The sequence below is a fragment of the Rhinolophus hipposideros genome (genome assembly GCF_964194185.1).
Source record: "Rhinolophus hipposideros genome assembly, chromosome: 21".
Lineage (NCBI taxonomy): Eukaryota > Metazoa > Chordata > Mammalia > Chiroptera > Rhinolophidae > Rhinolophus > Rhinolophus hipposideros.
This window is the reverse complement of record NC_138067.1, coordinates 5,228,359-5,253,717: the sequence shown is the minus strand read 5'-3', so window position 1 is coordinate 5,253,717 and position 25,359 is coordinate 5,228,359. Positions and strand designations below refer to the sequence as shown.

Here is a 25,359-nt window from a genome sequence, read left to right as displayed (position 1 = left end):
CAATCAGGATATAATCAATGGTACACTGGCAGAGCCAGTGAGCCCCGCCAACAGCCAAGGCCCATCCACCATATCCATCTTGTGACAATGCTCAGAGGCTTCAGTGCCCTTCTGCTTCCTGGAAAAATCAGCATTTTATCTTCCAGATGTAATCTGGAACTGCCCAGAACATGTCATAAGAAGACAGACTGGTGGCATCTAAAGGACAGGAAACTTGGAATCAGTTTTAGGTCAACAGTGTACGAATAAGTAGGACTCGTGGTTCATCTTTTAACTTCCGCCAAACTCCACTCCACTTTCCAAGGTGACCCTGACTCTACTATGGAGTGTTCTGAGGCACTCCCAGTCACTCTGAAAGGAGAAAACATTAGTAGCCAGAGTATCAGTCATAGTTAACCAGTAGTCATTGTAATAAACATATGAAGCTCTTTCCAGGAATTACCTCATTTAACTCTTACAAAAGTGTTTTACAGATAGAACCGTCCATACCCTAATTTTATATGGAAGAAACCTGAGATTCAGATTGTTATTGAACTCGCCTAAGATCGCAGTGAAACCCAGCCCACGTGTTTCCAGATTCTGTATTCTCAACCACTAGGCCATATGGAGGCAGTAAACAAATAAAAAGAAGGAGCACCTATATGCCAGGCTCGATAAACTTCATCCCACCCAGGACGTTTCAAGGCAAACACAATGACCCAATCACTCAATCATACATCTTTGTCATATCCACACAACTGCTTCCATGGATGAAGTCAGGGCATGAAGAAAGGCTGTTATCTGTCTCCCCAGAGCAGGGACTCCCCCAGACTCACCAGAGTTCCTCCAATGCCACATTCTTTTCCAACATCAATGCTAAGGCTTGAGCACCCACACTGCCAATGTTGTTCCCCACCAGGCTGGATAGAAACAAAGAACAAAAACGTGTCAGAGCAGGGAGGGACCTTAGAAAGACGAACCACACAGTCCCACTGCCTCGTCTGATCCCTTTCAGACATCACCAATTGATTATCATGCTCTTTTCCATCAAGCCCAAGCAGCCTTAGAATCCTTCCCAACGTGGTGTACTGGGCAGTCACTATTAATGGATTAGAGTTGGTCCTTGAGATAAAATGTATTTGATCCAGCCCAAGATCTTCAACTTACAGACAGGAAATCAAGACCCTTGAGAGGAGAAGAGACATCTCCCAAGTCAACCAGAAATACTTAAGTGTCCTAACTCCAAATGCAATGGTGTTTCTTTCTCATCCCACTGCCTAACATAGGGGGATAAAAATGAACTTCAAAGACCATCAAAATTGGCATAGGCTCCTTCCTCCTCATACCAGCTCCCCCATGACAACTGCAGGACCGACATTGATGCTTACCTGAGCCACCTCAAGCTCTGGTGATCACCCAAGGCTTCGGCCAAGGCCTGGGCCCCCTTGTCACCCACCTTGTTGCCCCAGAACCTGAAAAGGCCAACAGATAGTATCAGTGAGTACCTGCTATGTGTTCTAGATGTGCACATGCAATGCCCCTCCTCTCTATGGCCCCAGGCAGACAGGCAGGAACCCCCAACCCCAGAAAGGTCTAGTGGGCTCCTAGGTCCCCACTGAGTGGACCTGCCTCCATCTTTTTGGAGGGATGGCCAAACATCACTCAAATTTTTCAGCTGCTTTAAATCAGACTTACAGAACAGCAAAAGCAACCCTCCCCCCCATCAAGTACCCTTGGGGACAGGGAACTCACTCCCAATGGCAATTCACATGATTGTGACATTTAGATCAGATCTGCCTTCTGCTAATGGCACCCACAAGTCCTTAACTACCCTGTGGAACCACCCAGAACAAGTCTAACTCCCCTTCCACAAGCCAGCTCTTTATCTCATGCTCCTTCTTCACATTCCCGGTGTCTTTATGGTGCCTACCTTCTGCACCTCCTGGGCCATCCTCCTCAGACTCACTATAATTTGGAAACATCCTTTTTCAAAGGTGGAGCCCAGCTCACCCCTTATGACCCGGCTACTTGACACATGGGAAGTTAGCCTGGACATGTACGTGCACAAGTGAGCAAAGACAGCTGAACTAGGATGTTCACTGCACTTTGATTCATTAGGTAAATATTTATTGAGCTCTGGCAATATGCCCTGGGGCATAGGACACTGCACTAGCAAAAACGCTGGAAACCACCTCAGTGTGCGCCCACGTGAAACCAGTAAACTATTAGATTACGACGACGTCCAACCAGTGGAATACAAGGCAGCTGTTCTTTAAGAAATGAGGTCACATGAGGTGAAAAGATGCCTATAACACATTGTTGAGAAAAAGTGCAAGTTACAGAACAGTTTGTATCATATGATAGTGGGGGGGGGGGTTGTAGCACAGGGTCTGGCCCTGGCAGGTGCCTGAATAAACGTGTGTTGAAACATAAATACCCCAGATGCGCCAGATGTGACCTCAAACAGCAAAGAGCTCAGTGGGGCTCTGGCCACCCTTGTTCCAGACTCTGCTGCTTGTAGCACAGCTTAGAAGAGGTGCTGGTACCTCTGAAAACACAGTTGCACTTCTGGCTCAAACTGTGGGCAAGTTGCTGCCTGTGAGATGGGTTGGGACACTGGGGCCCTAAGGTTATTCTCTCTTCCTACAGTCTTGAGCTCTAAAACCCCCAGTTCTTGTCAAATGCACCCCAGTTGACACCAGGCCAGGACAGGGCAGGAGCAGGGCTGCAGGGGAGAGCACAATGCAACCCAGTGGGGGTGGGAATGGGGAGGCACGTGTCGCTCTGCCCAGCAAACAGGAAGCCCCACTCTGGGGCCCTGGGGCCCTCCTGGCCTGTGACTGACTCCTCTCTCCTCCCTGGCAAGACTGGCATGGCCCCCCAGCAAGCAAGAGCTCTGAAGGACCCGGTGAAGCCCCTCCCATCCCGGTTTAGTGGTCAGCCTTCCCCACTTCCTGTCTTTCCTAGGTCCTCACCGGGCTGCACATCTTCTGGGGAGCTTTTTAAAATTACTGATTCCTGGGCGCTAGAGATTTCATTTAATGAGTCTGGGCTGGGGCCAGGCAATGGTGTTCTTCAGAAACTCCCAAGTGGTTCCAAGGTACAGACAGAGGTGAGAACCAGAGCCCTAGGACCTGCGAGGACCATCGGGCTTCCTGCCACCAAATCGTGGGCACTGCCCTCCCCCAACCCTAGCATCCTGAACTTCCTGTTTATCAAGTGAAAAGCCAGTGATGAGGCACGCAAGGGCCACCCACTCTCTCCCTGCCTCGCCCTCCCCACTGGAGACTGTGCTGCCCCTGGGGCATTCTGGCTGAAGAGTTTCCCCTGCCCCTACATCCCCATAAGCCCCCAATCCCTCCATGCAGCCTCGGGCCCCAAAATCCAACCTACCCCAGGAACTGTAGGGAAGCGTTGGCCCTGAGCCCCTGGGCCAGCACCTGGGCTCCCACAGCAGTGATGTAGTTATTCCCCAGCCTAGAAGGGAAGACAGAGGAGGCTGAGAAAGAGGGCAGGACATGAGGACCGGGCAGTGCCCTGAGGCCTGGGTCTGGTGGGGGAAGTGTGGCCTGGACAGAGACACCTAGACAAACGCTTTGGGGACCTCTGTGCAGGAGGCAGGAGCCAGCCCTGCAGACGCAATCTGTGCTGTCCGAGCTCGGGAGCTTATGCCATGGGTCCTGCGACTTCATTTTATACCAGCCTATGGAAAAGAGGTAGTGCTGTTTTGCAAAGCAGTGTGACAGGTATGGGCAGGGCCTACAGTAGGCAGCGGTCCTGAAAGGTGGTTTCCCAGAGAAGCAAGGGTGACTCATTGTCACACCTTTTTCCTCCTGTCTCAGCCATCTGCTGGTGCCAGGCAGGTGTGTCCCCTGCAGCCTTCCCCATCCACCACCCTTGCTTCCAGTAGCACCCACCCTTTTCCAACGAGCCTGGGGCAGGCCCAGGGCTGGGAGAGAGGAGACGATCCTGCTAAGCCTTCAGCAGGGTTCAGGGAGGGGATTTCAGCAAAATCCAGACACTTCAGAGAGTTTCAGAGAGGCCCCCAGAACTCTCACCCACAAACTCAGGCTTCCTGGAGTAATAAGACACTTTCATCTTTTCAAAGAACTTTCATACACTTTAAGCCACTCCGACTCACAACGATCCTATAGGCCAGGTGTTATTATAACCCCTTTGAGAAGGGATGTGGTAGCCTCTCAGGTTGTGTAACTAGGGGCCCCAGCTCTGTGCTGGGAAATCTAGTGTCACCTCTGCACCAACGCCCGCTGCCCACAGCCTGCTCCCAACCAGGGACTGCGAGACACGAGACTCCTCTGCTGGGCAAGCATGCCTGGAGGACTCCCACAGCCTTCCCTATGCTCTCAGAATGGCAGTGAAGGCTAAGAAGCGTCCTCCCAACCCTCCTTTCTTCCCGTCCTCTCTCCCTCCCTCAGGTCAGACCTGGGCTGCATGTGACGACTCTCCCAGCCTCCCCCAGCTCCCTTCCCCATTTCCTCTCATAGGCATTTTCCTAATAAACTGGCTGTACACCTAGTCCTTCCTTGGAAGACTGGACTACATGGATAAACATGCTGAGAACTTAGGTGACTTCCCCACGATCTGTCACTCTCCACATAAAGCCCTTGCTGTCTTGCATATGTGTACTGGAGGTGCCAAAAAAATGTATGCAAGTGGACACTTTGGTCAGTGTTGCTCAAGCAGTAGTTCGCCATAATCAGAAGTGTCTGGATGCTGACAGTAACCACTTTGAGCACCTCTTATAATTACAGAGGTCAAACGTAGTCATCATTTGAATTCATCGGTATATATTGAGTATTACAATTTTAATATCGTTTTCCTTTTTAAAAATGTGTATACATTTTTTGGCACCCCCGGTATATTAACTCACTGAATCATCACAACAGCCTGGGAGATAGCTATTATTACTACCTCCATCTTACAGAAGGGTAAACAGAGGTACACAGGAGGCTGACCCACGGTCACCCAGATAATGAGGATCAAATCTCAGGGATCTTGGGTTCAAACCTCGGTCGGTCTGGCTCTAGAGCCCCAGGCTCTCAACTCCAATGCTCTGTTAGCCAGACACCCAGGCCAGGAGCCTTCCGCGTCCCCACAGTCACTCTCAGATCTGTGAGTGTGCTGGGACAGCAGGGGGTGGCAGCAGAAGAGAATCCTTTGTACAGAATGGCACCTCTGGTGTTGGCCTCAGTAGCCCTGCCTGAGACGGACCGACATGGTCAACAATTGAAAAACGGCAGCTCCCATCCCCAAAGCCAGCCCAGCAGGTAGAAAGAACAGATGGAAGCAACTCCTCGCTTTGTCTTCTTTTATTGCCTTGTCAATCAGGAGGCAAGAATATCTCAGAGAGAAAGAGAAGGCAGGTCAAGCTGGGGACCAGCTGGAGGGTGATTTAATGGTATCAGGTGGTGTCCGAGAGACTCCAGTTGGAGCCAGGAGGGTTGGGAGCAGCAGAAATACAGACTGCCCAGACTGGAGAGCAAATCCTACACCCACCAAGTAGCTGAAAGGAACTTCTGGGAGCTTTTTGGTAACTGGGGGCCACAGCTATGGTGGCAAGTGATTCCTCCGTCCCGCAGTAGGTGCTCAGAGTATAGCAGGAAACTCAGGAACCCAGAGAGCTTGTGACACTCAGACGCAGGGAAGGAAAAGGGCTTGGAAATCCCCTTTAGCCCAGGGGGTTAAAGGTCAAAGGGCAGGAAGCCCTCGGCAGAACGGGTCCAGAGTTTGCTAGGGAGGTCACAGCATTACCAAACCCTGTTCAAAAGGGGCCCCTGCCCTGTATTCCTCCAGGAGATCACAAGCCTGGTATGGGCTGAGCCAGGGCCGAGACCAGCCTATACTGACTGAGCTGACAGAGAGCAAAAAAGCCGGTTTGCAGGGAACTAGGAAGTCCGAGGCTCACCTCAATGCCAAGAAGTTCCGCCGGTACTCGAGAAGCCTGGCCATGGAGTATGCACAGCCGTCCGTCAATTTGTTGTTGAACAGACTAGAAAGTTCCGAGAGGAGACATGGAGACAAGGCACAGTGGACAGCGACCACCCCAACCCTCAGGACAGGAGTCAGCCTGCACCCTTCAGCCATGCAAACACCCCGCCCAGCCCATCACTTGCTCACAGCTGCTCCCAGGGGTCACGGCCTGGAGGGGCCTGGGGCTGCAAGGCCCAAGTTCATGGCCCAGCCCGACTTACTACTTACGCTAACTTCTGCAGCTGCTCACAGTGAAGGGCGTGTTCTATGAGCTTGCAGATGCCCCGATCTGAGATATTATTATCTCGCAGGCTAAAAAAAGACCAAATAAATACATTTAAAACAAAGCTCATGAGCGAGGGGGAAAAAAAAAATGAACAAAACCCCAAGAGACTTGCACTCATCCCCAGAGTGACAGCACCTGTGCTTCCAGGAAACGCTGCAAGGATGGAGAGCCTCAGAAAAGTGGAGACTCCCCCCATTCCTGTGCTATGTGGGGGACCGTGCAGGAAGTGGGGACCCAGAGTGCCAGCTAAAGAACACTGGAATCCCCAGGAAGTCACTGGCCTAATCTGGGGCACTGTTTCCAGCTGTGTGAAAGGGAAATGGGAATCAGAGCAGCCTCGTGGAAGGTTCCAAGGCGGGAAGGAGCATGGGAAAGGCACAGCAAGAAGGAGAGAGGCTACCCCTGGGGGCGGTGGTGGTGACCACCTACCAGGTGAGCACGTGGCAGTCCACGTGGAAAAGAGTGGCCCAAACATTGGGAACCCAGCGTGCAGCCTGTGGTTAGCAAGGCCCTGCGTCCAGCCCTTCACTCCAATGACACAGGCCCCTCTGACACGTCTCTTGGGTCAGTGTTTCCAAAACTCACCTGATCACAAGATCTTCTGAAAGTGTCTCTAAAGTACGGACTCCCAGGCCCCTCCCCTGGAGCTGGCAATTCCACCCGTGCAGGGGGGGCCCAGGGATCTGTGTATTTTGATAACTGCGTGTATGATTCTTCACCTTCAAATTTGGGAGGACCCGACCTAAATATTAATAGCTCAATCTCAGGAATCTGTCAGCAGAAGCTCTGATCCTGAGCTTTCACTCACCCCCTACCTGCTATAAGTAAGCCCTGAGGATTTAAAGAGACAGTGCGCATAAAGCTCTGTGAGCACCTGGCTCGCAGGTATGGAGGTCTGACACACGGGCGGGCGCTGTCCTAAGCACGTCCTGATAGTAACGGTATTCAACCCTCCCAAGCCCATGGAGTAGGCAGAGAGCAAGAAACTGAGGCACAGACAAGTGAAGTAACTTTGCCACAGTTGCACAGTGCCTCAAAGAGCTGGACCTACATGGTCTGCCTGCAGAGCCCGCTCTTAACCACATTGTACGGCCTCTCCCCGGGTGCTTTTAGACTGCGGGTCACGAAGCCGTTGGTGAGTCGCGAAACCAACTTGCAAGGTCACAAGTAGCAGTTTTGAAATAGAAGAAGAACAGAAAAGAAAGAGAGAGCAGAGTGTGTCCGGGTTAATAACTGACAGTCATTTTGTGCAGCTTTTGTTTCAGTTTTACTTGAATGTGCTCTTTCTCTCTCTCTCTCTCTCTCTCTCTCTCTCTCTCTCTCTCTCTCTCTCTCTCTCTCTCCTTCTCTCTCTCTCTCTCTCTCTCTCTCTCTCTCTCTCTCCTTCTCTCTCTCTCTCTCTCTCTCTCTCTCTCTCTCTCTTTCTCACACACACACATACACACACACACACACACACACACACGACACACACACACAGGAAATGCCCACGCAGCAACCTCACGGTTGTTCCCCTCCCCACAGGGGTGGCATTTTCTATACTATGTGTGTGTAGGGTAAGAAGCAGTAGAACTTGGTCAAGAACTTTAATGGCTAAGGGAACATCAAGCTGGTTCCCACCAACCAGCAGTGTCCACTGTGTGGTCTCTGGACCACTTGCCTCAGAATCACTAGGGATGTTTGTTTACAATATAGATTCCAGGGCCCCCACCCCAGACCTAGAAATTGGGAACCACTTCGGACAGGCCCAAGAATCAGCATTGCCACAGCCCCTTTGCCCCAGGGCCACAGGAGCTAGAAGGAAACCAGCCTCACCTTCCTCTGAAACTAGAGACAGGCCCCCAGCCTCTACTCAGCCCTTCCACTCACTGCGGGAGTCACGTGCTTTCCTCACGGAGGGGAGAGGAAATTCCTTTTAGGAATGGATCTGAGGATGGAGCTACAAGGACAACCCAGGCCAGTCATTCCTGACCTCTTGGGGTCTAAGGGCCGCTTGAAGAGCTAGAAAAATCCAGGAAAATGCATGTTCATATTTGTATCAGGAAAACAGCTCCCACACACTGGTCTAGAAATTCCTGAGTGAAAAAATCCAGGATTCCTCCTTGCTAGGGAAATAGAGTATTGCACTGGCCACTTCCATTCACCGAGCCAAATGCCCTCTCCACTTGTCTGCCTGGCTCTCAGGCCTGGAGGAGCTGATTCCCAGGGATGACTTGAGCAGGTACCCTGCTCTGGCTCCCTGCTGGAGGGGTGAGGGTTTATTCCCCAGATCCCACCTTTCCAGGTTGCTGCCACCTCAGTTGCTGTCAGGCAACCAGCTAATGACTACTCTTTCCCCTGCCCCTCAGGCCTAAGGAGGACGCCACCCCCTCCCCACTCCATCCCTACGGTCCTAGCCCCAGGACCTTGCACCAGCTCTTTCTGCTCTTCCTAAATCCTGCCCCCAAGCCTTTGTAAACAGTCCCTTTATTAAACTCTCCTCGAATCAACCAATTTAAGTATCATCTATTTCCTCCTGATATATTAATATTTATCATATATATTATATGTAATACACATATTAACCCGATATGATATGTTGTGTTATCATATCCTATTTATAAATGTAGGACCACAAACCCTATGTAAGGGATAACAAAAGTCACAGCACAGTTTCTACTAAATATCTATGTGTTTGCTTCACAGAGAAAAAAACTCTTGCTGCTTTGGCCTAGAGAAAGTATGTCATCCTAATATATTCAAAGAGAGATTTGTTCCTTGGTTAGGGTCAAATAAAGTTGTCTGAAAGGCTGTGAGTAGATTTTCCCTTTAAGCTACAACTTCTGCTTTCCTAAAGGATATAAATAGGGTGCAGGACATCCCCTTTCAAGGCTGAAAGAGAAGTTGGGGAGGCTGCAATGCGCTGGCTTCCTGACCTGGGCACACCCTGTGCCCTCACCTGGCCCCACACTTGGAGAGAGGCCCATGGTTGCCAAGGCATCAACGTTCCCAAGGGAAAGCCTCACGTCTTCAGCCCTGGGGCTGAAAGTAGGGTGGGCAACACCAAAACCTCATTTGGACACAGCGCTACGTAAGGAGAACTCTGCAGCCACTGTCTCTCTCTGGGGTCCTGAGAGTCTCAGCTGGGTGGGATTTTAAAGTTTCTGATGGAGCACAAGTCACTTCTGATTTGGGGCAGTTCCTAATAAGGACACGTATGACACAAAACTTTGTATGTGTCTTCATTGTTGTCATGGAGCCTCTGAAGGTTGCTCAATTCACTTGTGGGGAGGAGGGAGTTATATTCAGAAAGATGTGATTTGTGACTCCCAGCTCTGCCATTTCCTATGTGACCCTGGACAAGTTAGTTGGTTAATCTGAGCCTCAAATCTAGGACAATGGGGATAAGAATGTCCCTGCTGTAGCCCAGGGTGATTGTGGAGATTAAAAGAGGTAATTCAGGAAAGGGTGTAGCACAGTGCCTGTCACATAGGACGTCCTATGAAATATGGCTATCATTATCATATATTTAAACTAAGGCTCGGACTGGGGAAGGGAACCGGCCGGGGCTGCACAGAAGGGGTGTCAAGGCTGGGGCTGGGCCTGACTGCCTGGACGCCAGCACGGCGTTCCCACACCTGCACCTCAGTGGTGCGTTCCCATCATGCCCCGCACCCAGCAATACTCACTAAAGAGCCTTGCAGACGCTGAGGCAAGGCAGCAGCTGCTCCACGCCGATGTCACCCACAGAGTTATGGTCCAGCTGCAAAGCCACAGGCCACCGGAGGTGCCGTAGCACGAAGGCCAGGGCGGCACACTCAGCAGGGCCCACACTGCAAAATGTCAGCTTGAGATGCCCCACGTTCAGCCTGCGCACAGCCTCCCGTGCCAGCCGCACTTCCTGCATCTCATACAGGCTCCGGATGAGCCAGACGAAGCCCGGCATGGCGTGCATGCTCTTGGCCTCACCCGGCACGGCCGGGGGGATGGAGTGGAAGTGCTTGTGGAGGCTGTGGGCTAGACACCTCCGGGCACAGTCCCGGCGCCTGAGCAGGGCCTTGTCAGACGCCTGGCACTCGGCCAGCAGGCTCCGGTGCTCCTGGGACAACAGCCCTGCCAGGAAGGCCGCTGTGATTTGGAGGTTGTGTGGCTCAGCCTCCTGCAGCAAAACTGCCACGCTGTCCTCCTTGCACCGCGAGCCCGGCACACACAGTGTGGGCAGCAGCCTTGCCAGCAGCGAGTTCGCTGGCTGGTCACAGTTGAAGAGGTATCTGAGTGAGGACGGTGGCATGTCAGCACTGAGCGCGAGGTAGAGCGCGGCAAAAAAGCACTGGAAAGTGATGTGCAGGAATTCCAGGGGCGCCGTGCTGTCGGGCACAGCCCTTTGGGCACGGACCAGGAAGCCAAGAGAAATGTCCTCGCTGTCGACATGTGCTGCCTGGAGCTGCTTGGCTGAGAACACGTAGCAACACATGCCCAGGCCCCAGAGAGCCAGTCGGCCGAGGTGCAGGAGCGTGGGAAGCCTGCCTCGCAGCAGGCCGGCTCCCAGATGGTGAGGGGCTGAGTCTGGTGGCGAGGTGTGCAGCAGAAAATGCTGCAGGATCAGCAGGTACATATCTGTGGTGGTCGTGGGGGACCCCCCACCCTGCAGCAACAGTTCCTGGTGGCATTTGGACACCATCCACGAGAAGACGGGAAGGTGGCACAAACCATGCAGGGCTGAGGTCGCTTTGAGTAGGCTGATGAGGCGGTCGGCCACCCCTGGGTCGCGATGGCGCTTCCTCAGGTACAGTTCAATGCCATCTTCCGAGAAGCCCTTGAGCGTGAGCTCCAGGCGCACGTACTTCCGGAGGCATGCCGACACTGCGTCCGGACGGCTGGTCAACACCTTGCGGGCATTCTTTAGCAGGTTGCCCTGGAGAAGGTTGAAGAGCAGATTCTGGACCGACGTGGGGTGGGTTGGAGAGCAGTGACGCTCACGATCCGTGAACCTGAACTTGAACTCATCAAAGCCATCGAAGGTTAAGAGGACGCGGTCGGGGTGCTCAAGGAGGAACTGGAAGACGTCCCGTTGGCCAAGGTCAGGCCAACAGCAGTGTTCAAAGAGCAGTGCCTGCATGGACAGAGGTTTTGCCACACACTGCAGCTGCCGGCAGCTGAACGGGAAGACGAAGAGAAAATCCTGGAAGTCCCGCCCCGCAGCCCACAGCAGGTGCAGCTGCTGCAGGAGTGTGCTCTTGCCGCTGCCCGCCTCACCCACCACCAGCACGGTGTCGGCATCTTTGTTGAGGCCCTGGGAGCTGAAGAGCCCCTGCAGGCCCAGGGTGACAGGGCAATGCTGTGGGGGTCCAGCCATGCCCACCTCTGTCCGGATCTCCAGAACATTCTCTGTGTATATTTCCTCTAGGCAAAGACTCTCGGCCCCATCATAGGTGCTCAGGAAGCGTGACTGAGCAGAGACCGTGGTCCTCAGCTTGGACATGTACTTTTTACACGCGGCATCTAGAAGACACAGGAAGAAACCAACGAAGTGGAATGGGGGGAATATGGGACCTGAGCAGAGAGAAGGCTGCACGAGTGTGATGTTATGGGTGGGAGAGAACGGACAGCGGGCTCTGTACTCACAGGCTGTGGGCTTTGCGATGGTCACGTAACCTTGCCAAGCCTCAGTTTCCTGCCCTGTGAAGTGGAGAGCGGGTGGTCCCTACCATCTGAGGTTTTTACATGGACCAATTAAGAGAATGCCTGTCAAGTACTTCATCAGCGTCCAACACAAAGTAAGTGCTCAAAAGACGTTAGCGCGTGCCATTCCTATTACTGACATCGGGAAGAGCTGCAGATTAGAAGGAGCACTGGGCTGGCTCAGAAGACCTGCACCCTGATCTCTGTCCCCCTATCCTGACTAAGCGGCATTAGGTCTGTCCCTTCACCATTCAGCCTCAGGTTCGTCTTTCTGAAGGGAAACAGAAGGTGTAAGGGCATAACACCCAGTTTCTGAAGTCAGGCACACCTGGGTCCACCACTAGCTTGGGCAAGCCACTTACCACCTACAGTAGTCTTATCTGCAAAACTGGGGGCAATCCATATTTTGAAGGATTGTTTCAGGAGGAAAGGAGATAAAATCGAGTTTAAAAGAATGTCTGATACATGGTCAATTTTCAAAAACCAGTGTTTGTTATCACTGTTATTTATGGGTGTGATGGGCAGAACAATGCCCCCCAAAGATGTCCAGGTCCTAGTCGTCAGGCTCGCAGCGCGTGTGGTCTTACTTGCGAAAGGGATAAGGCAGATGTGACGGGGCGATGTCACACCATGGTGTGACAATACACGATCATCCTGGATTATCTGGGGGGCCCAGCCCTGGATGGCCTCAGGGTCAGTGGGAAGCCTGGGTCGAGCCCTGGGACAAGGTTTCCTGATGTATGTCCACTTCCACAGGCTCTTCATGCCACGCCCTGCTGTCCCCAGTGTAGCGTATGTCCACAGGGCTGCTGCATTCCTTTATAATATCAACCTGAGCAAATCACTTCTTCTGTCAGGTTAGTTCCCCTTTCAGGAAATGGGGAAGTAGTGGTCTATAGCCCATGGTGGTGGGACCTCAGAGCACGCTTCACCCCATCACGGCCTCCCTGCCCCCAACCAAGCTCTGAGCCATCTGTTCTCAACCCAAAGGCCAACAAGTAAGTTTCACAGAGCGCTCTGAGCACATCGGAGCTATATTTAGTCATGTAAAGGAGATACCCTGTGTCTGTGTTTCCTCTTCTATTCCCAGAACCGGTGATCATTGCTCTTACTGCCCTCTGGATATGCCAGGAGCACTGAACACAGACCACAAGATACATTTGCTCCTAATACCTGATTTCCAATGCAGGTTTTCCAGCCATCACCAACGATATCAAAATTCTCCAGGAAAAATAAAATGATCTCTCATTTTAAAAAGAAACAAGCACATACATGTCAGTCATCACCTTTAGGATCATCCCCTTGGGGAACCATGACCATGGCGTGGTGTGACAATACATGTCGGCCAGCTTGCTTAATGATATCAACAGCAAACATTACCCAAGGGCTAAGCGGGCACTGGCCCTGTGCTGTATGTCCCCTGACGTGCACTGATGTCTGTGCTCTGTTCTCAGCTGAGAGGGGACACACCCAGGTGCCAAGCACGGGCTTTCAGCCATCCCTCCCACGGGCATGCTTGCCACCCAGAAGGCAGGGCCCCAGGTGACAAATCCATCTGCCAGCCCCACGCACAGTTCAGTGACCCTCGGTGCCAATGAGCTTTCCCTGTGGTGATGTGGGAACAAGACTCAAAGAGCGCCAGGCTCGCGTCCTGTCTTTACAACTGATGCTCTCTTCCCCCCCAAAATGGGAAAGTGAGGGTGGAGACAGTCTAAAACCAGGCCTACCCTCCTTTACCTCCTCCCTTGCCCTCTGCCCCAGCTTTCACATTGGTTAAGCAGAGAAAACCACACCTGCTTCTCAGGGAACAGAGATTGTTAAGTAAAAGCACATGGCAGGATGCCGGGGGTGTTTGTTCAAGCTGTGCTATCTGAGCCTCTCCTATGTCTGAGTTGGGTTGGTGGCCATGTGCAGTGAGAGATACCCTGTTATCTAAATCCATGTGGTTTTTGACTTTCTGATAGTGAGTAGCTAAATTGCTGAGCTCAAGAGATAGCTGCCCTTCGTAAGGGGTATACATGTCTAATCACTGTGCTGTACACCTGAAACTCATATCGTATTGTCTGTCAACTGTCATTGGAAAATAAATTTAAAAAGAGATACCAGCCCTACCTCAAAGTATGTTCACATCTTTTCGGTACAGCTGAGAGCTTGGCTAGTAAGGAACACCGTAGTCAGCCCCTCAATACCCAGCCACTCCAGCAATCATTCTGCAGTGCCAGAAGTAGTAAAAGCTAACCCTGAAATGCACGTTCATCCTGTTAGTCTTCCCAATGGCCCAATGAGACAGTGGTGGCATTGTCCTTCAAATGAGGAAAGTGAGTCTTAGGCTGGCACAGCCAGTGAGGGGGATTCTAAAGGACGCGTCTCACTCTGAAGTTTGTGCTCTTAACCAAGAGTCTGCACAGCCTTTCCTTCCTTTTCTGATGAACTGAGAACACACACACACAGACACACACACACACACACACACACACACACAGAGACACACACACACAGACACACACATACCTTCAAAAGGCAGGGCCTTCAGGACTGGTAATTCTTCAACATGTTGTAGAAGGAAGGGGGCCAACCCATTCGCCTTCACCATGGCAAGGTCAAGGAGCCTTCTGGCCTGTGGGGAAGGCAAAAGTCATTATTTTTCCAGAAAGGCTGATGGAGACGTGTGGGAAGGTTTCTACCAATTATTGCAATTTCATAGGCATCTCTCTTCCAGCATAGTAAAAGGCCAGAAAAACAAACAAACAAAAAGGCTGAGTTTAAAGAAGTTGGTACAGTATTGGGTGGTGAAATGAACACTTGAACACATACATCCAATCTGGTTCCCTCTCGAAACTTGCTAAAAGAGTGAATAACAAGAAAGAAAGAGAGAGAGAGAGAGAGAGAGAGAGAGAGAGAGAAAGAAAAGAAAAGAGAAAGAAAGAGAGAGAGAGAGAGAGAAAGAAAGAAAGAAAGAAAGAAAGAAAGAAAGAAAGAAAGAAAGAAAGAAAGAAAGAAAGAAAGAAAGAAAAGAAAAAAAAAGACCATAAATCTCAAACCTACAAGGACAGGAAAAACAATTTTGGAAACTGGAAATCATTTGGAGAAAGGTGATTTGATCAAGTCTTATGGCTTGAAATACCATCTCTGCACCTGACACCCCCACATTCATCTCCAAGTTGAGCTGCTCCCCTGAAACTTGGACGTGCACATCTAACTGCCTACCTGCCATCTCTACTTAGATGTCTCATAAACACCTCCAACTTCCACATATCCAAAACTAGACCCATAATCTACTCACATGCGCCAAACCTACAGCTTTCCTCGGTTTAGCTAATGTCAATTTCAACCTTCCAGTTGTTCAGCCCCAAAGTTTGGGAGTCACTCTTGATGCCTCTCTGCAATCCAACAGCAAAACCTGTGGGCTCCACCTTCAAAATGTACCATATAATGCAAGCCACAAATGCAAGACACGTGTAATTTTAAATCTTCTAACAGCCACATTTTTAAAAGTAAAAAGAAAATAATAGATAAAATTAATTTTAATCATGTATTTTATTTAACCCAATATATCTAAAAGATTACCATTTCAACATGTCATCGAGCTAAAAATATCAGTGAGGTATTTTGCATTCGTTTTTCATACTAAGCATTGGAAACCTAGCGTGTGTTGTGCATGGACTCATCACGTTTCAAGTGCTCAGTAGCCACCTGTGGCCAAGTGTTGCCCACGTTGGACATGGAGCTATAGAGCCCCACCACTTCTCATCACCTCCTCTACTACCATGCTGGTCCAAGCCACCAGCGTTGCTCCCCTGGGAAATTATGAAGGCCAGCTAACTGGTCTCCCTGCTTCTATCCCCATCCCTACCTTCTATTCTCAACACCATAGTCAAGTGTAATTCTTTAAAAATAAACATGCTTTATTAGTATTTCCTATTCAGACCATACCAATCCTGTTACAAACATGCCAACAGTTCCCGTGTTTTTTCAGCGTAAAAGCCCAGGTTCAGCTGTAACCAACAAGGCCCTAAACAGACAAAAGTGTCTGTAATCATCTGGACCCCGGTTCCTTCTCTGGCCTCACCTCTTACTCTGCTTCACCTTTCTTATTCCACTCAATACACTGGCCTCAGGCTTTCTGAAAACAGCAAGCAGGCTTGCATCTCAGGGATTTTGCCCTAGCTGTCTCCCTGCCTGGAAAGACCTTCCGCCAGCTATCCACATGACCAATTCCCTCACCTCCTGCAAGTTTTTGCTCAAAGTACACTTTCTCAGCGACAACTCTCTGACCATACTCTTTAAAACTGCAATCACTTATCCTCTGCCCTCTGTAACTGTCAACCCCCAGACCCACTCTACCTGTTTTCTACAGTTTATACCACCTTCCAACATACTCTGTCATTTGTTTCCTTTTGCTTAGTGTCTATCTCCCCCACTGGAATTTAAGCATCTCCAAAACAAAGATTTGTGTCCATTTTGTTCACTGATGTATTTCCAACACCTAGAAGAGTGCTGGCATAGAATAGGCACTCAAGGACTTGCCAAATGAATGAATAATGACAGATTTAGAAGAACCCAGAAACCCAAGTCCTAAGCAATGGGCAGGTTGAAAATCACACAATGTACATCTCAGAATTTGTAAAGGTCTCTGGAACCAGGAACCTCTGGAACCAAAGGAAATCATTAAATTAAGTAAGGCTGATACAAAGTGGTTTATAAACAGATCTCTGGTTCCCCTTACCCACTCCAACCCACCAGCAATTGTCCCTGCCCTTCCTCTGCTAAGTGTGAAGATTTATATTCTGGAAAGGCTAAAACAAGGTTTCTGGACTATGATGGAGGTGGGTATCACACCCCAAACAAAAGGTTTAAATGACCATGTGCAATGCTGAGACTTCTCCCCACCACTGTCGCCGCCCAGCCCTCTCACTCACAGGATGCCCACAACTCTGGCAGGCAGGTCTGTGAAGTCTACACTGGGAACTTGGCCAACCCAGGAGGAAAATACTGAAGATACAAACTCTACCATTTCTCAAAATGTCTATAGTGGAAATTGAGGTAGACAAGTTTCAACTGCATGCTCTGAGTAAAACTTTCCAGTGAGTTTTAAAGTACTCTATTTCAGGCATGAACAGACAACCAAGGATTAGCATATGCCCAAAGAAAGCACAGAGGCCAAGTAAGTGGGAGAGGGGAAAGCAACTTGTAGGATAAAAAGATTATGCAGAGTGAACCACCCTCCCAAAAAAGCCACCCTATCATTATGCTCTTTCAGTAAGAGAAGATATCATGTCCATGAAACAAGAACAGGATGCTGTAATAAGGAACATTCAAAAATACCTCTTGAAAATTAAAAGAATGATGACAAAAATGAAAAATTCAAGGTTTAAACATACAATTGAGCATATCACACAGGAAGTAGAGCAAAAGGACACAGAGATGGAAAATAAACAAAAAGTAGAAGAAAATTAGAGGATCTCTCCAGGAGTTCTAAAATTGAAATAGTAGTAGTTCCACAAGCAAGAATAAAGAAAATAGAAAGAAACTAATGAAGAAAAACTTCCAGAACATAAAGATGAGTTTCCAGCTTCAAAGCGTCTCTTGGGTGCCAGCACAACGGAAGAACACTAACGCACCTAACTGTAAAATTTCAGAATGTTAGGGACCAAAAAAAAAAAAATTGTACAGGCTTTCAGAAAGAGTTATAAAATGGTTTTGGAGTTCTTCCAGCCATTCTTCTCTGGAAGAGAGAAGATAAGGGAATAACACTCAAAATTCTGAAGAAGGATGATGACGAACCCAACATTTTATACCTAGCCAAGCTAGCAACCAAATACAAGGGAACTTTTAGACAGGTAAGAGCTTAGAAATTTAAACTGCCATACATTCATTCTAAAGAATTGACCAGAAGATTTACCTACCAAAATAGAGCAAACCAAGAAAAAGGAAGACATACTGTTCATGATACAGGAGGACTATGAAGGGAAGTCTCAGGATGACGGTTCTGTACTACAAGTAGAGTGCCACCAGTCCAGCTAGAGTAAAGCAATGTGACTGAAGGCTCAGAGACGTTGAGGGCAGTTATTTTCTTGATGTCCATGTTCTAATCTTTATCCATATTTGCTGGTCTGCACCACAAGCTAGTATCATTCTTTCCCTCAACCCCTGCTGCCTGGGTCAACTGAGGACACTCATTTCTCCCCACAGAGTGTTTATCCCTATTCCTGGGAACTAGAAGAGCCTCTGACATGCTTACAACTAACCACACAGAATAGCCCACTTCCTCTGGCCAAATTCCTGCTGGACATACAGCTCCATGACCCACACCTGCCCTACCAGGTCTCTCAGCTGTGTCGAATCCTATAGTTCCCAGGACTCACTCATTACCTTGCCCACTGACTTCCCAGAAGGGAACCTTCTAAACTCCCAGGCTTCCCTGCTCATGGGAGCCTTCATCCAAAAAGGAAAGGCAATACTGCCCTTTCCTGACACAGCTATGTTTGTGTTTACTACTCCATTTTTATCTCAAAACAAAACAATACATTGTTTGGAGATTTCTTTCATAAGGTACTAAACCTATAAAGAAAAGCAAAGAAATGATTAATACAAAAGTCAGGCTCATGGTTACCACTAGTAGTTACAATTGAGGAAGGATACAGGTACTGGCAACATTCTATTTCTTCATGGGGGTGATGGGAACATACATGTTTATACCATAACATATGAAATTACACACTTTTCTATAGGCATGGTACCTTTCCTAAGTTAAAAATGTTGTGAAGGAGCCAAGCTATTAGTCTGATACCCTGGCCCTACCAATTTCAGCAGTTGTGTGAGTCAGATGGGCAGCTGGTGCTATAGCTGGTATTCTAGCCTCGAGTGTGCTAATGACTGTTAGGCCCAGCTGAGCACATTTACTACACAAAGCCCCCATATTTCATGACAGAGAAAGAACAACACAATCTTTGGAGACAAACAGGCCCGAATTCAAATTCCAGCTGCACCACTTCCTAGATGGGAAATTTCGGCAATTTCTTCATTGTTAAGAAACAGTCTAACCAAACAACCCCCTTGGAAGGTAGCAGAGCGGCTTAAATGAGATAATAAATTAAAAGGGGCTGAGCACAGAGCCTGCACATAGTAGACACTCACTCAGCAAAGAGTAGCAATGGTTATTTTAGGGACTTAATTCTTTAACTTGCATTGTGTTTCATTCCACAGCATTTTTCAGGCCCCAAACTGCAATCCATGACAACCTCCTCTTTATAGGAAATTAATAAGGTCAGTTTATAAGAGTATACAAGGCAGTCCTGGATTGGGAGATATGTTAGTTGCACATACCACGAGTACCACCCACACTGTCAATCAGAAACTCGGCCACTGAGGAAAGACCACCAAGTTAGAGAATCAAGGCCAGAGCTCAAAGAAGGCTCAGAGAGAGCTGGATTCTAGAACTTTGAACCTCAGACAGCCCAGTCCCTTTGAAACCTGCTATAATCCTCATATTTCTTGTCTGCCATCCTTTCCCCACGTTGGTTCGGTTCAAGCCCTCAATGTGTTTGCTGTCTCCTAGATCTTTCTTCAGATGGATTCTTAGCTCATTAAAATACAGCCTTTCTTCTTTCCTAAAATAACCATTTAAGGTTATAAATTTCCCTCTATGTTCTGCTTTAGCTATATCCCATAAGTTCTTATAAATCCTATTCTCATTATGATTTGGTTCTGAATATTATCTGATTTCCATCGTGACTTCTTCTTTGACTCATGAGCTATCCTTCAGGCAATCCAAGAGCACCCTCTATTCATGACCTGTCTCTTCTGGGCCCTTGGGTTCTCGGCCGCCTTCTCTAACCCCCTTAAGAGCATCCAGACCAGACCACACTGTGGAACACTCAGTCAAAGATGACAAGACACACACCTGTAACTTCCCCTATGGGCTGATTCAAAACCCAAACAGATCACAAAAGACCAAGGTAGGTACAATCACCAACCTGTCTGTATCATCCCCACAGGTCTAGGCTCAAGGAGATCGTGCCCAGTGTACAACTGTAGGTTTCACGTGCACTAACGAGAGGGGACCACATTATGTCTGCCCAGTAAGTACTTGATCACCTTGAGGCAGCTTTGAAACTACCTCGAAGACAGACTGGCTTATTCCACCAGGCTCAACCTATGTTTACCTAAACTCACTTGGACACCAAGTACTTTTTTTTTAAATAGACAAAAATAAAAACTAGAAAGTCCCCCCCACTGTGATACATTTCCAATTCATTCATTCAATAATTCATGTGTTTCGTCAGCAAATACTTGTTGAGTGCCTACTATGTACAAGGCATTCTGAGCACAATAAGCTTTAAGACAGAGCCTGGCACACAGTGGGCATCTAAATAGATTCTAGCTGAATAAATTAATGATGAATGAAAGAGTCAAGGCACTAGGCCCAGCACTGGCCCTCTTATCAACTGCTATGCGCTCACTCAAGCCACTTTTCTGGGCCTCACTTTCCCAATCTATACAATGAGATGTTAATGACTTCCATCTGCATCACAGGACGTTTAGGGGGGTGGGGAATAAAACAGAGAGTTTCAAAAATGCCCAATAGATATCTTTGTGTTCTTGTGGAATGGCATTTTCAAAGGCACTTACATTCCTACTCCGAGTGTGTATGATGCAATGCAATTTCCTATCAGAAATCCGAGGTGGGCATTTAAACTCTATTAGTGCACAGCGTGCTATGTTATTAAATGCAGATTTAATTTAATGAATATGTATGATCTGTTAAGCTGTTAATTGAAAGCAGACAGCAATAAAAGTGTACAGTATAAAATATCATGATAGCAGAATTGATAGCAGCCAATGGTAATACGAATGAGTGCTCAGTATGCGTCTGACACGGTTCTAAGTGTTACCCAAATCAACTCATTGAATTCTCCCAAGAACCTGACCGGCTTTACAGATGAGGCAGGAGAGATTAAGGGTGGAAAGTTTCCAAGGAAAGGCCTACAGTCACGCAGAGCAGGCCTGAGTCTGTCATTTTCGGGGAATCGGCCCTTGGCCACCAGGCAACATTTCCTATCTTTAGAAGTGGTGTAATAACAAAATCCAGAGCAACTTTGACCTGCCCGGCTACTGTTCTGGGGGCATTCCCAGGGCTCACGATTCCCCATAGAACCGACTTCATGAAGACAGCTTCGCCCTGGTGACTAAGCAGCACCCCTTTCCTGTGAACTCTGATTACCCAAGACGGAAATATCTCACCCGCTGGGATGACGTGAAGATGGGCAGCCTGATTTCGTCACATTCATACAGGCTGATGAAACCCCGCTCCTTTGCCAGGTCCAGCACACCCTCCACGTGGCTGTGGAGTCTCCTGACAATGGCCGGCCGATGACTCCGCAGGTCCTGGGCTGGGTGGGGTGAGTGGGGGTCCCAGTGGTCATGTAGCTTGGGGGACTGGCAGTCAGCCTGGGCCTCCTGCACAGCCGCGATGAGTTGTTCACAGCCCCAGGCACCCTTATTCCAGACAGTGTCCAGGAGACGCCTGGCCAAGTGGGAGAGGGGCTGGCCCAGGAGGCTGAGGCCTTCATAGTCCTCCCAGGAGAGAACTTCCCAGGACAGCAGCCAGTCCAGGATGCTCTCAAAGCCCTCCAGGGACCCCGAGACCAGCAGTTCCACCAGCTGGCTCCTCTGCGCCTGGAAAGCCTCCTGTGCACACATTTCACAGCCTGGGGAGAGAGTGAGGTCAGTGCATGACTTCTCCAGAAGCAGGCAGGGGTGAGGTGGGGGTGGGGGCAGTGGAGGGGGCTGGCCAGCTCCACCCCAAGTCCAAGCTGACCATGGTTCTGTCCTCAGACATTACCCAATCCAAGCTCCCCATGATATAGATGCACAAACTGAGGCCCAGAGAAGGCAAGAAACTGGCTCAGCGTCCCACAGAGAGTTTGAAGCAAGGAGTTAAATCAAGACCGCTGGTTTCCATATCCGTGCTTCATCCTTGGCTTAAGAAGTTTAAAAAGGTTTGAGCTAATATTAAGAGCAATGTCTCCCAAGGGATCCGGGAATTCTCTTTGAGGCAGTGGGACAGGGCTCTTTCATGCTGGCTGGATTCAGGCCACAGCAGCTCTCTCTTCGATGGCTAATGTTCATTAAGCGCATCCAAATTGCCAGGCACCATTCTAAGTGCTCTCCTGTGTGAATTCATTTACCCTCCCAATCACTCTGAAGTACAGCCATAATAAGCCCCATTTTACAGATGAAAAAACTGAGGTGCGGGGAGGCTAGGTGACTTGTACAAGGGTTCACAACTAGATAAGGTGGAGCTAGGATTTGAACCCAAGCAGTGCAACTCCAGAAGCGTGCCTTTCATTCCCTTATATTTTGGGGTTTCCCACAGGGGCCTGGAGCCCATGCCTGTGTGGGTAGCCCTCTGTAACCCCAAGGGGCAGACCCACAATGTTGCTATAAAGAGGCAAAGTGAAAGGCATGGTTCAAAACTTAGTTTCAAAGCTCATGGGCACACAAACCCCAAGCAACACCCCCACTGCCCCAGGATCTCACCTCCCTCCTACTCCCTTACCACATCACATGTTGTCGCCTCTGGACTCAGCCCTTAGCCTCTGGATTCTGGTAAGTGAGGGGAACAGATCTCTCTGAGCTTCAAGCTCTAGGAGGGTCCCCAAGCAACAGAATCTCTCAGCAGAGTCCCGTCTGCAATTGTCACAGGGTCCTGGAGCATGGGTTGGTGTAGCACCCAGAGAAAATGAAAGTGAAAGGGTGTGGGCATGGAAAAAGAAGAGGTATGCTTGCTTCCTTTTATAAAACAGGGGCATTCCCAGACAAAGGAGCAGACGCCAAAGAGCTTGGGGATTTTGCACGTTTCCTATGAGTTGTTTATGTGTCTCCCTCCCTTCTTGGCCCAAGTTGAAGCCTGGGTCTTACTCATTCTGGCATCTCTAAACTTGGCACAGGGTAGAGGCCTGAAGAGGCACAGTGAGAATGTTCATGAATCAAAAATTCACGGAGGGAGGGGAAGGGCTAGAACATTCTGTGCCTGTCCTCATATAGCAGCCAAGACAAGGGAAAGGAGAAAACTCAAAATGCTGCCGACACAGGCTGAAGCCTTGTGCCTGCCCGAGGAGGAAACTGAGGCAGCGAGGTTGCCTGTGTGTCTGGCAGCTTGGAAGGAAGGGTATCCCTAGTACAGAGGCCACAGCAAACCAGGAGCTAAAACAGGCCTGTCTGGCCAAACAGGCCTCCTCCCTGTGTCCACTTCCTGTGTCCACTTCCAAACAGCCGTGGAGAGGGCAGAGGTGGGACGGAGGGAAGGGGAGAATAGCAAGGGGCAGGAAGTGCTCTGGGCTTGGCCCTGGAGGGGTTCTCAGCTGTGGAAAACACCAGCCCCCCAGCACCCATGCCCAGATCCTGGGGAAATGAACCTCCCACCCCTCCCACATGGAACAGCCCAGAAGTAGGGTCAGCACTTTCCTTCTGACCCAACACGTGGAGGGCACGTGGGCAGCCAGGAATGAATGAAGTTGAAAAGCTGAGACAGGACAATGCCTGCTCCTGTCTGTCACCCAGGCGATGCCCAAGGATGGACAGCTGTACTCCCCGTACATCCGGAGAGCCTGGACCACCCTCTCCCTCATCAGAGCTCGGCAGGCATGGTAGGTCATCTTGGGAGGCCTGGAGCAGGAAAGGCAAGGCCAAGTGACAGGACTGACAGGCCCAGATCTGCCAGGGGAAGCTCCCAAAGGAAGAGCCGGAGGCCAGAGTCGGCCAAGCAGCTGCCCAGAACTAGGTAACTCTTGGCAATACTGACACAAAGCCTCATGGGAGACCCCATGGAACCTAAGACACACCCACCAATGAGCTCATCCACCAGGACGAGCTCTGAGTCAGCAGGGCCCTTCCTGAGCACACGACACTGAATCTGGGGCAGCTGACCGATGCTCGGGCTTCAGGTGAAATCTCAGCCTGCTGGGCCCCTGCAGGCAGAAGAGGGAGGGAGGCCCTGGGACCCCCAGCTTCTGAACTGTTCTGGCTCTTGGCTGGGCCCAAGCTTCCTCTGGGGCACTGGATCCATCCCCCCACCTCCTCCCCCCCAACCCCCAGAGTCATCCTCTAGTCTGGCCGCCTTCACCAAGCTTCTCTCTAAGAGAGTTTCCCACCAGCACGCAAACAGACTGCAACTTCATCCCAAAAGTAAAGCCCTCCCTCCACACCCACTGCCCTCTGGCTCCAATCCCATTTCTCTGCCCCTTCACAGCAGGACTCCTTGTCTGTTGTCTGTACTGCTGTCCCCAACGCCTCTCCTCCAAGCCCTTCCAATCCGTCTTCCCTAATCCCCAATTGCTTTTGTCACAGATACCAGTGACCTCTGCATGCCTTGATTGTCAGCCCTCAGCTCGCTTGCTCTGTCAAAGGCATCTGTCCTCATTGCCCCCCTCCTCCTTGAAGCACCTTCCTCATTGCCACCAGGACACCCCAACTCTCCAACTTTTCCTCCCATCTCCCTGGCTGCTCTTTCTGACTCCTTGGTCGGTTCCTCATGCTGGGAGCCCCGGAGCTCCCTGGTTGGACTTCTTTTCTCCATACCACTCTCTCCCTAAGGGGACTCACCAGCTCTTATAGCTTTAAATGCCAGGTATGTGGTGATGTCATCCAAAATGTTATTTCCAGCTCCAATCTCTCTACTAAACTTTTCCCAAGTGCCTCCTGGACGTCCACGCATGGATGCTAATGGACATCTCCAGCTCAACAAGCTTCAAATCAAACTCCAAATCTTCCCGTAAACAGCTCCCGTCTCAGTCGATGGCAGCTGCAAACTTCCAGGTGCTCAGGCCAAACTCCACCCCACCACCCGCGTCACCCTTGACGCCCCCTTTCTCTTGCATCCCTAATTCTCTCCACACTACTATCTTCAAAATATATCCCAAATCTGAAAATCTGACATTTTCACCACCTCTGTGCCCTGGGTATAAGCTCCCACGGCCTCTCCCCAGAATGACAGCAGTGGTCCCCTCACTGGTTCCCCTTCTGCTCTCACCCCCTATAGCCTATTGTCCCGTCCACAGCCAGGTGAACCTGCTAACCCCTAAGTCAGAGCAGGTGACAGCTCTGCTCAAAGCCCTCCAGTGGCTCTCTCGGCACTCAGAGTGAAAACCAAAGCCCTCCCAGTGGCCTCCTAGGCCCATGCAATGGACCCCGCCCCCCACCCTTTACCTCGTTGTACTCCTTTCCCACTCATCCCACACTGGTTCTTCACCCACCCTGCTCCAGCCACACTGTCCCCCTCCTTGTTCCTAGAACAAGACATACCTGCTCCTGCCTGTCATGCTTCTGCCTGAGGACCTTGGTACGTGCTCATCCCTATGTGGGCACACTGTCCTTTCCCCCAGATATTCCCAAAGCTCCACCCCGCACCTCCTTCAAGGCCTTGCTCAGTTGTCACCGTC

At 49.9% G+C, this 25,359-nt stretch overlaps 1 protein-coding gene across 4 annotated transcripts in view; it reads right to left on the bottom strand.

Annotated features, from left to right (window-relative positions):
• The window catches only part of NOD2 (nucleotide binding oligomerization domain containing 2), a 45,047-nt gene that overhangs the window by 8,002 nt on the left and 11,686 nt on the right, over positions 1 to 25,359 (bottom strand). For 3 of the 4 annotated variants that reach the window (XM_081031653.1, XM_081031655.1, XM_081031656.1), the window contains exons 4-11: positions 21,161 to 21,627; positions 14,429 to 14,534; positions 9,925 to 11,737; positions 6,199 to 6,282; positions 5,906 to 5,989; positions 3,373 to 3,456; positions 1,368 to 1,451; positions 816 to 899 (exon numbers count right to left, since the gene is read on the bottom strand). In XM_081031653.1, the coding sequence (XP_080887779.1) occupies positions 816 to 899; positions 1,368 to 1,451; positions 3,373 to 3,456; positions 5,906 to 5,989; positions 6,199 to 6,282; positions 9,925 to 11,737; positions 14,429 to 14,534; positions 21,161 to 21,627 (2,806 nt within the window). Of the gene's footprint in view, positions 1 to 815; positions 900 to 1,367; positions 1,452 to 3,372; positions 3,457 to 5,905; positions 5,990 to 6,198; positions 6,283 to 9,924; positions 11,738 to 14,428; positions 14,535 to 21,160; positions 21,628 to 22,478; positions 22,629 to 25,359 lie in introns of all 4 variants that reach the window. The other variant, XM_081031654.1, reaches the window with a different exon arrangement.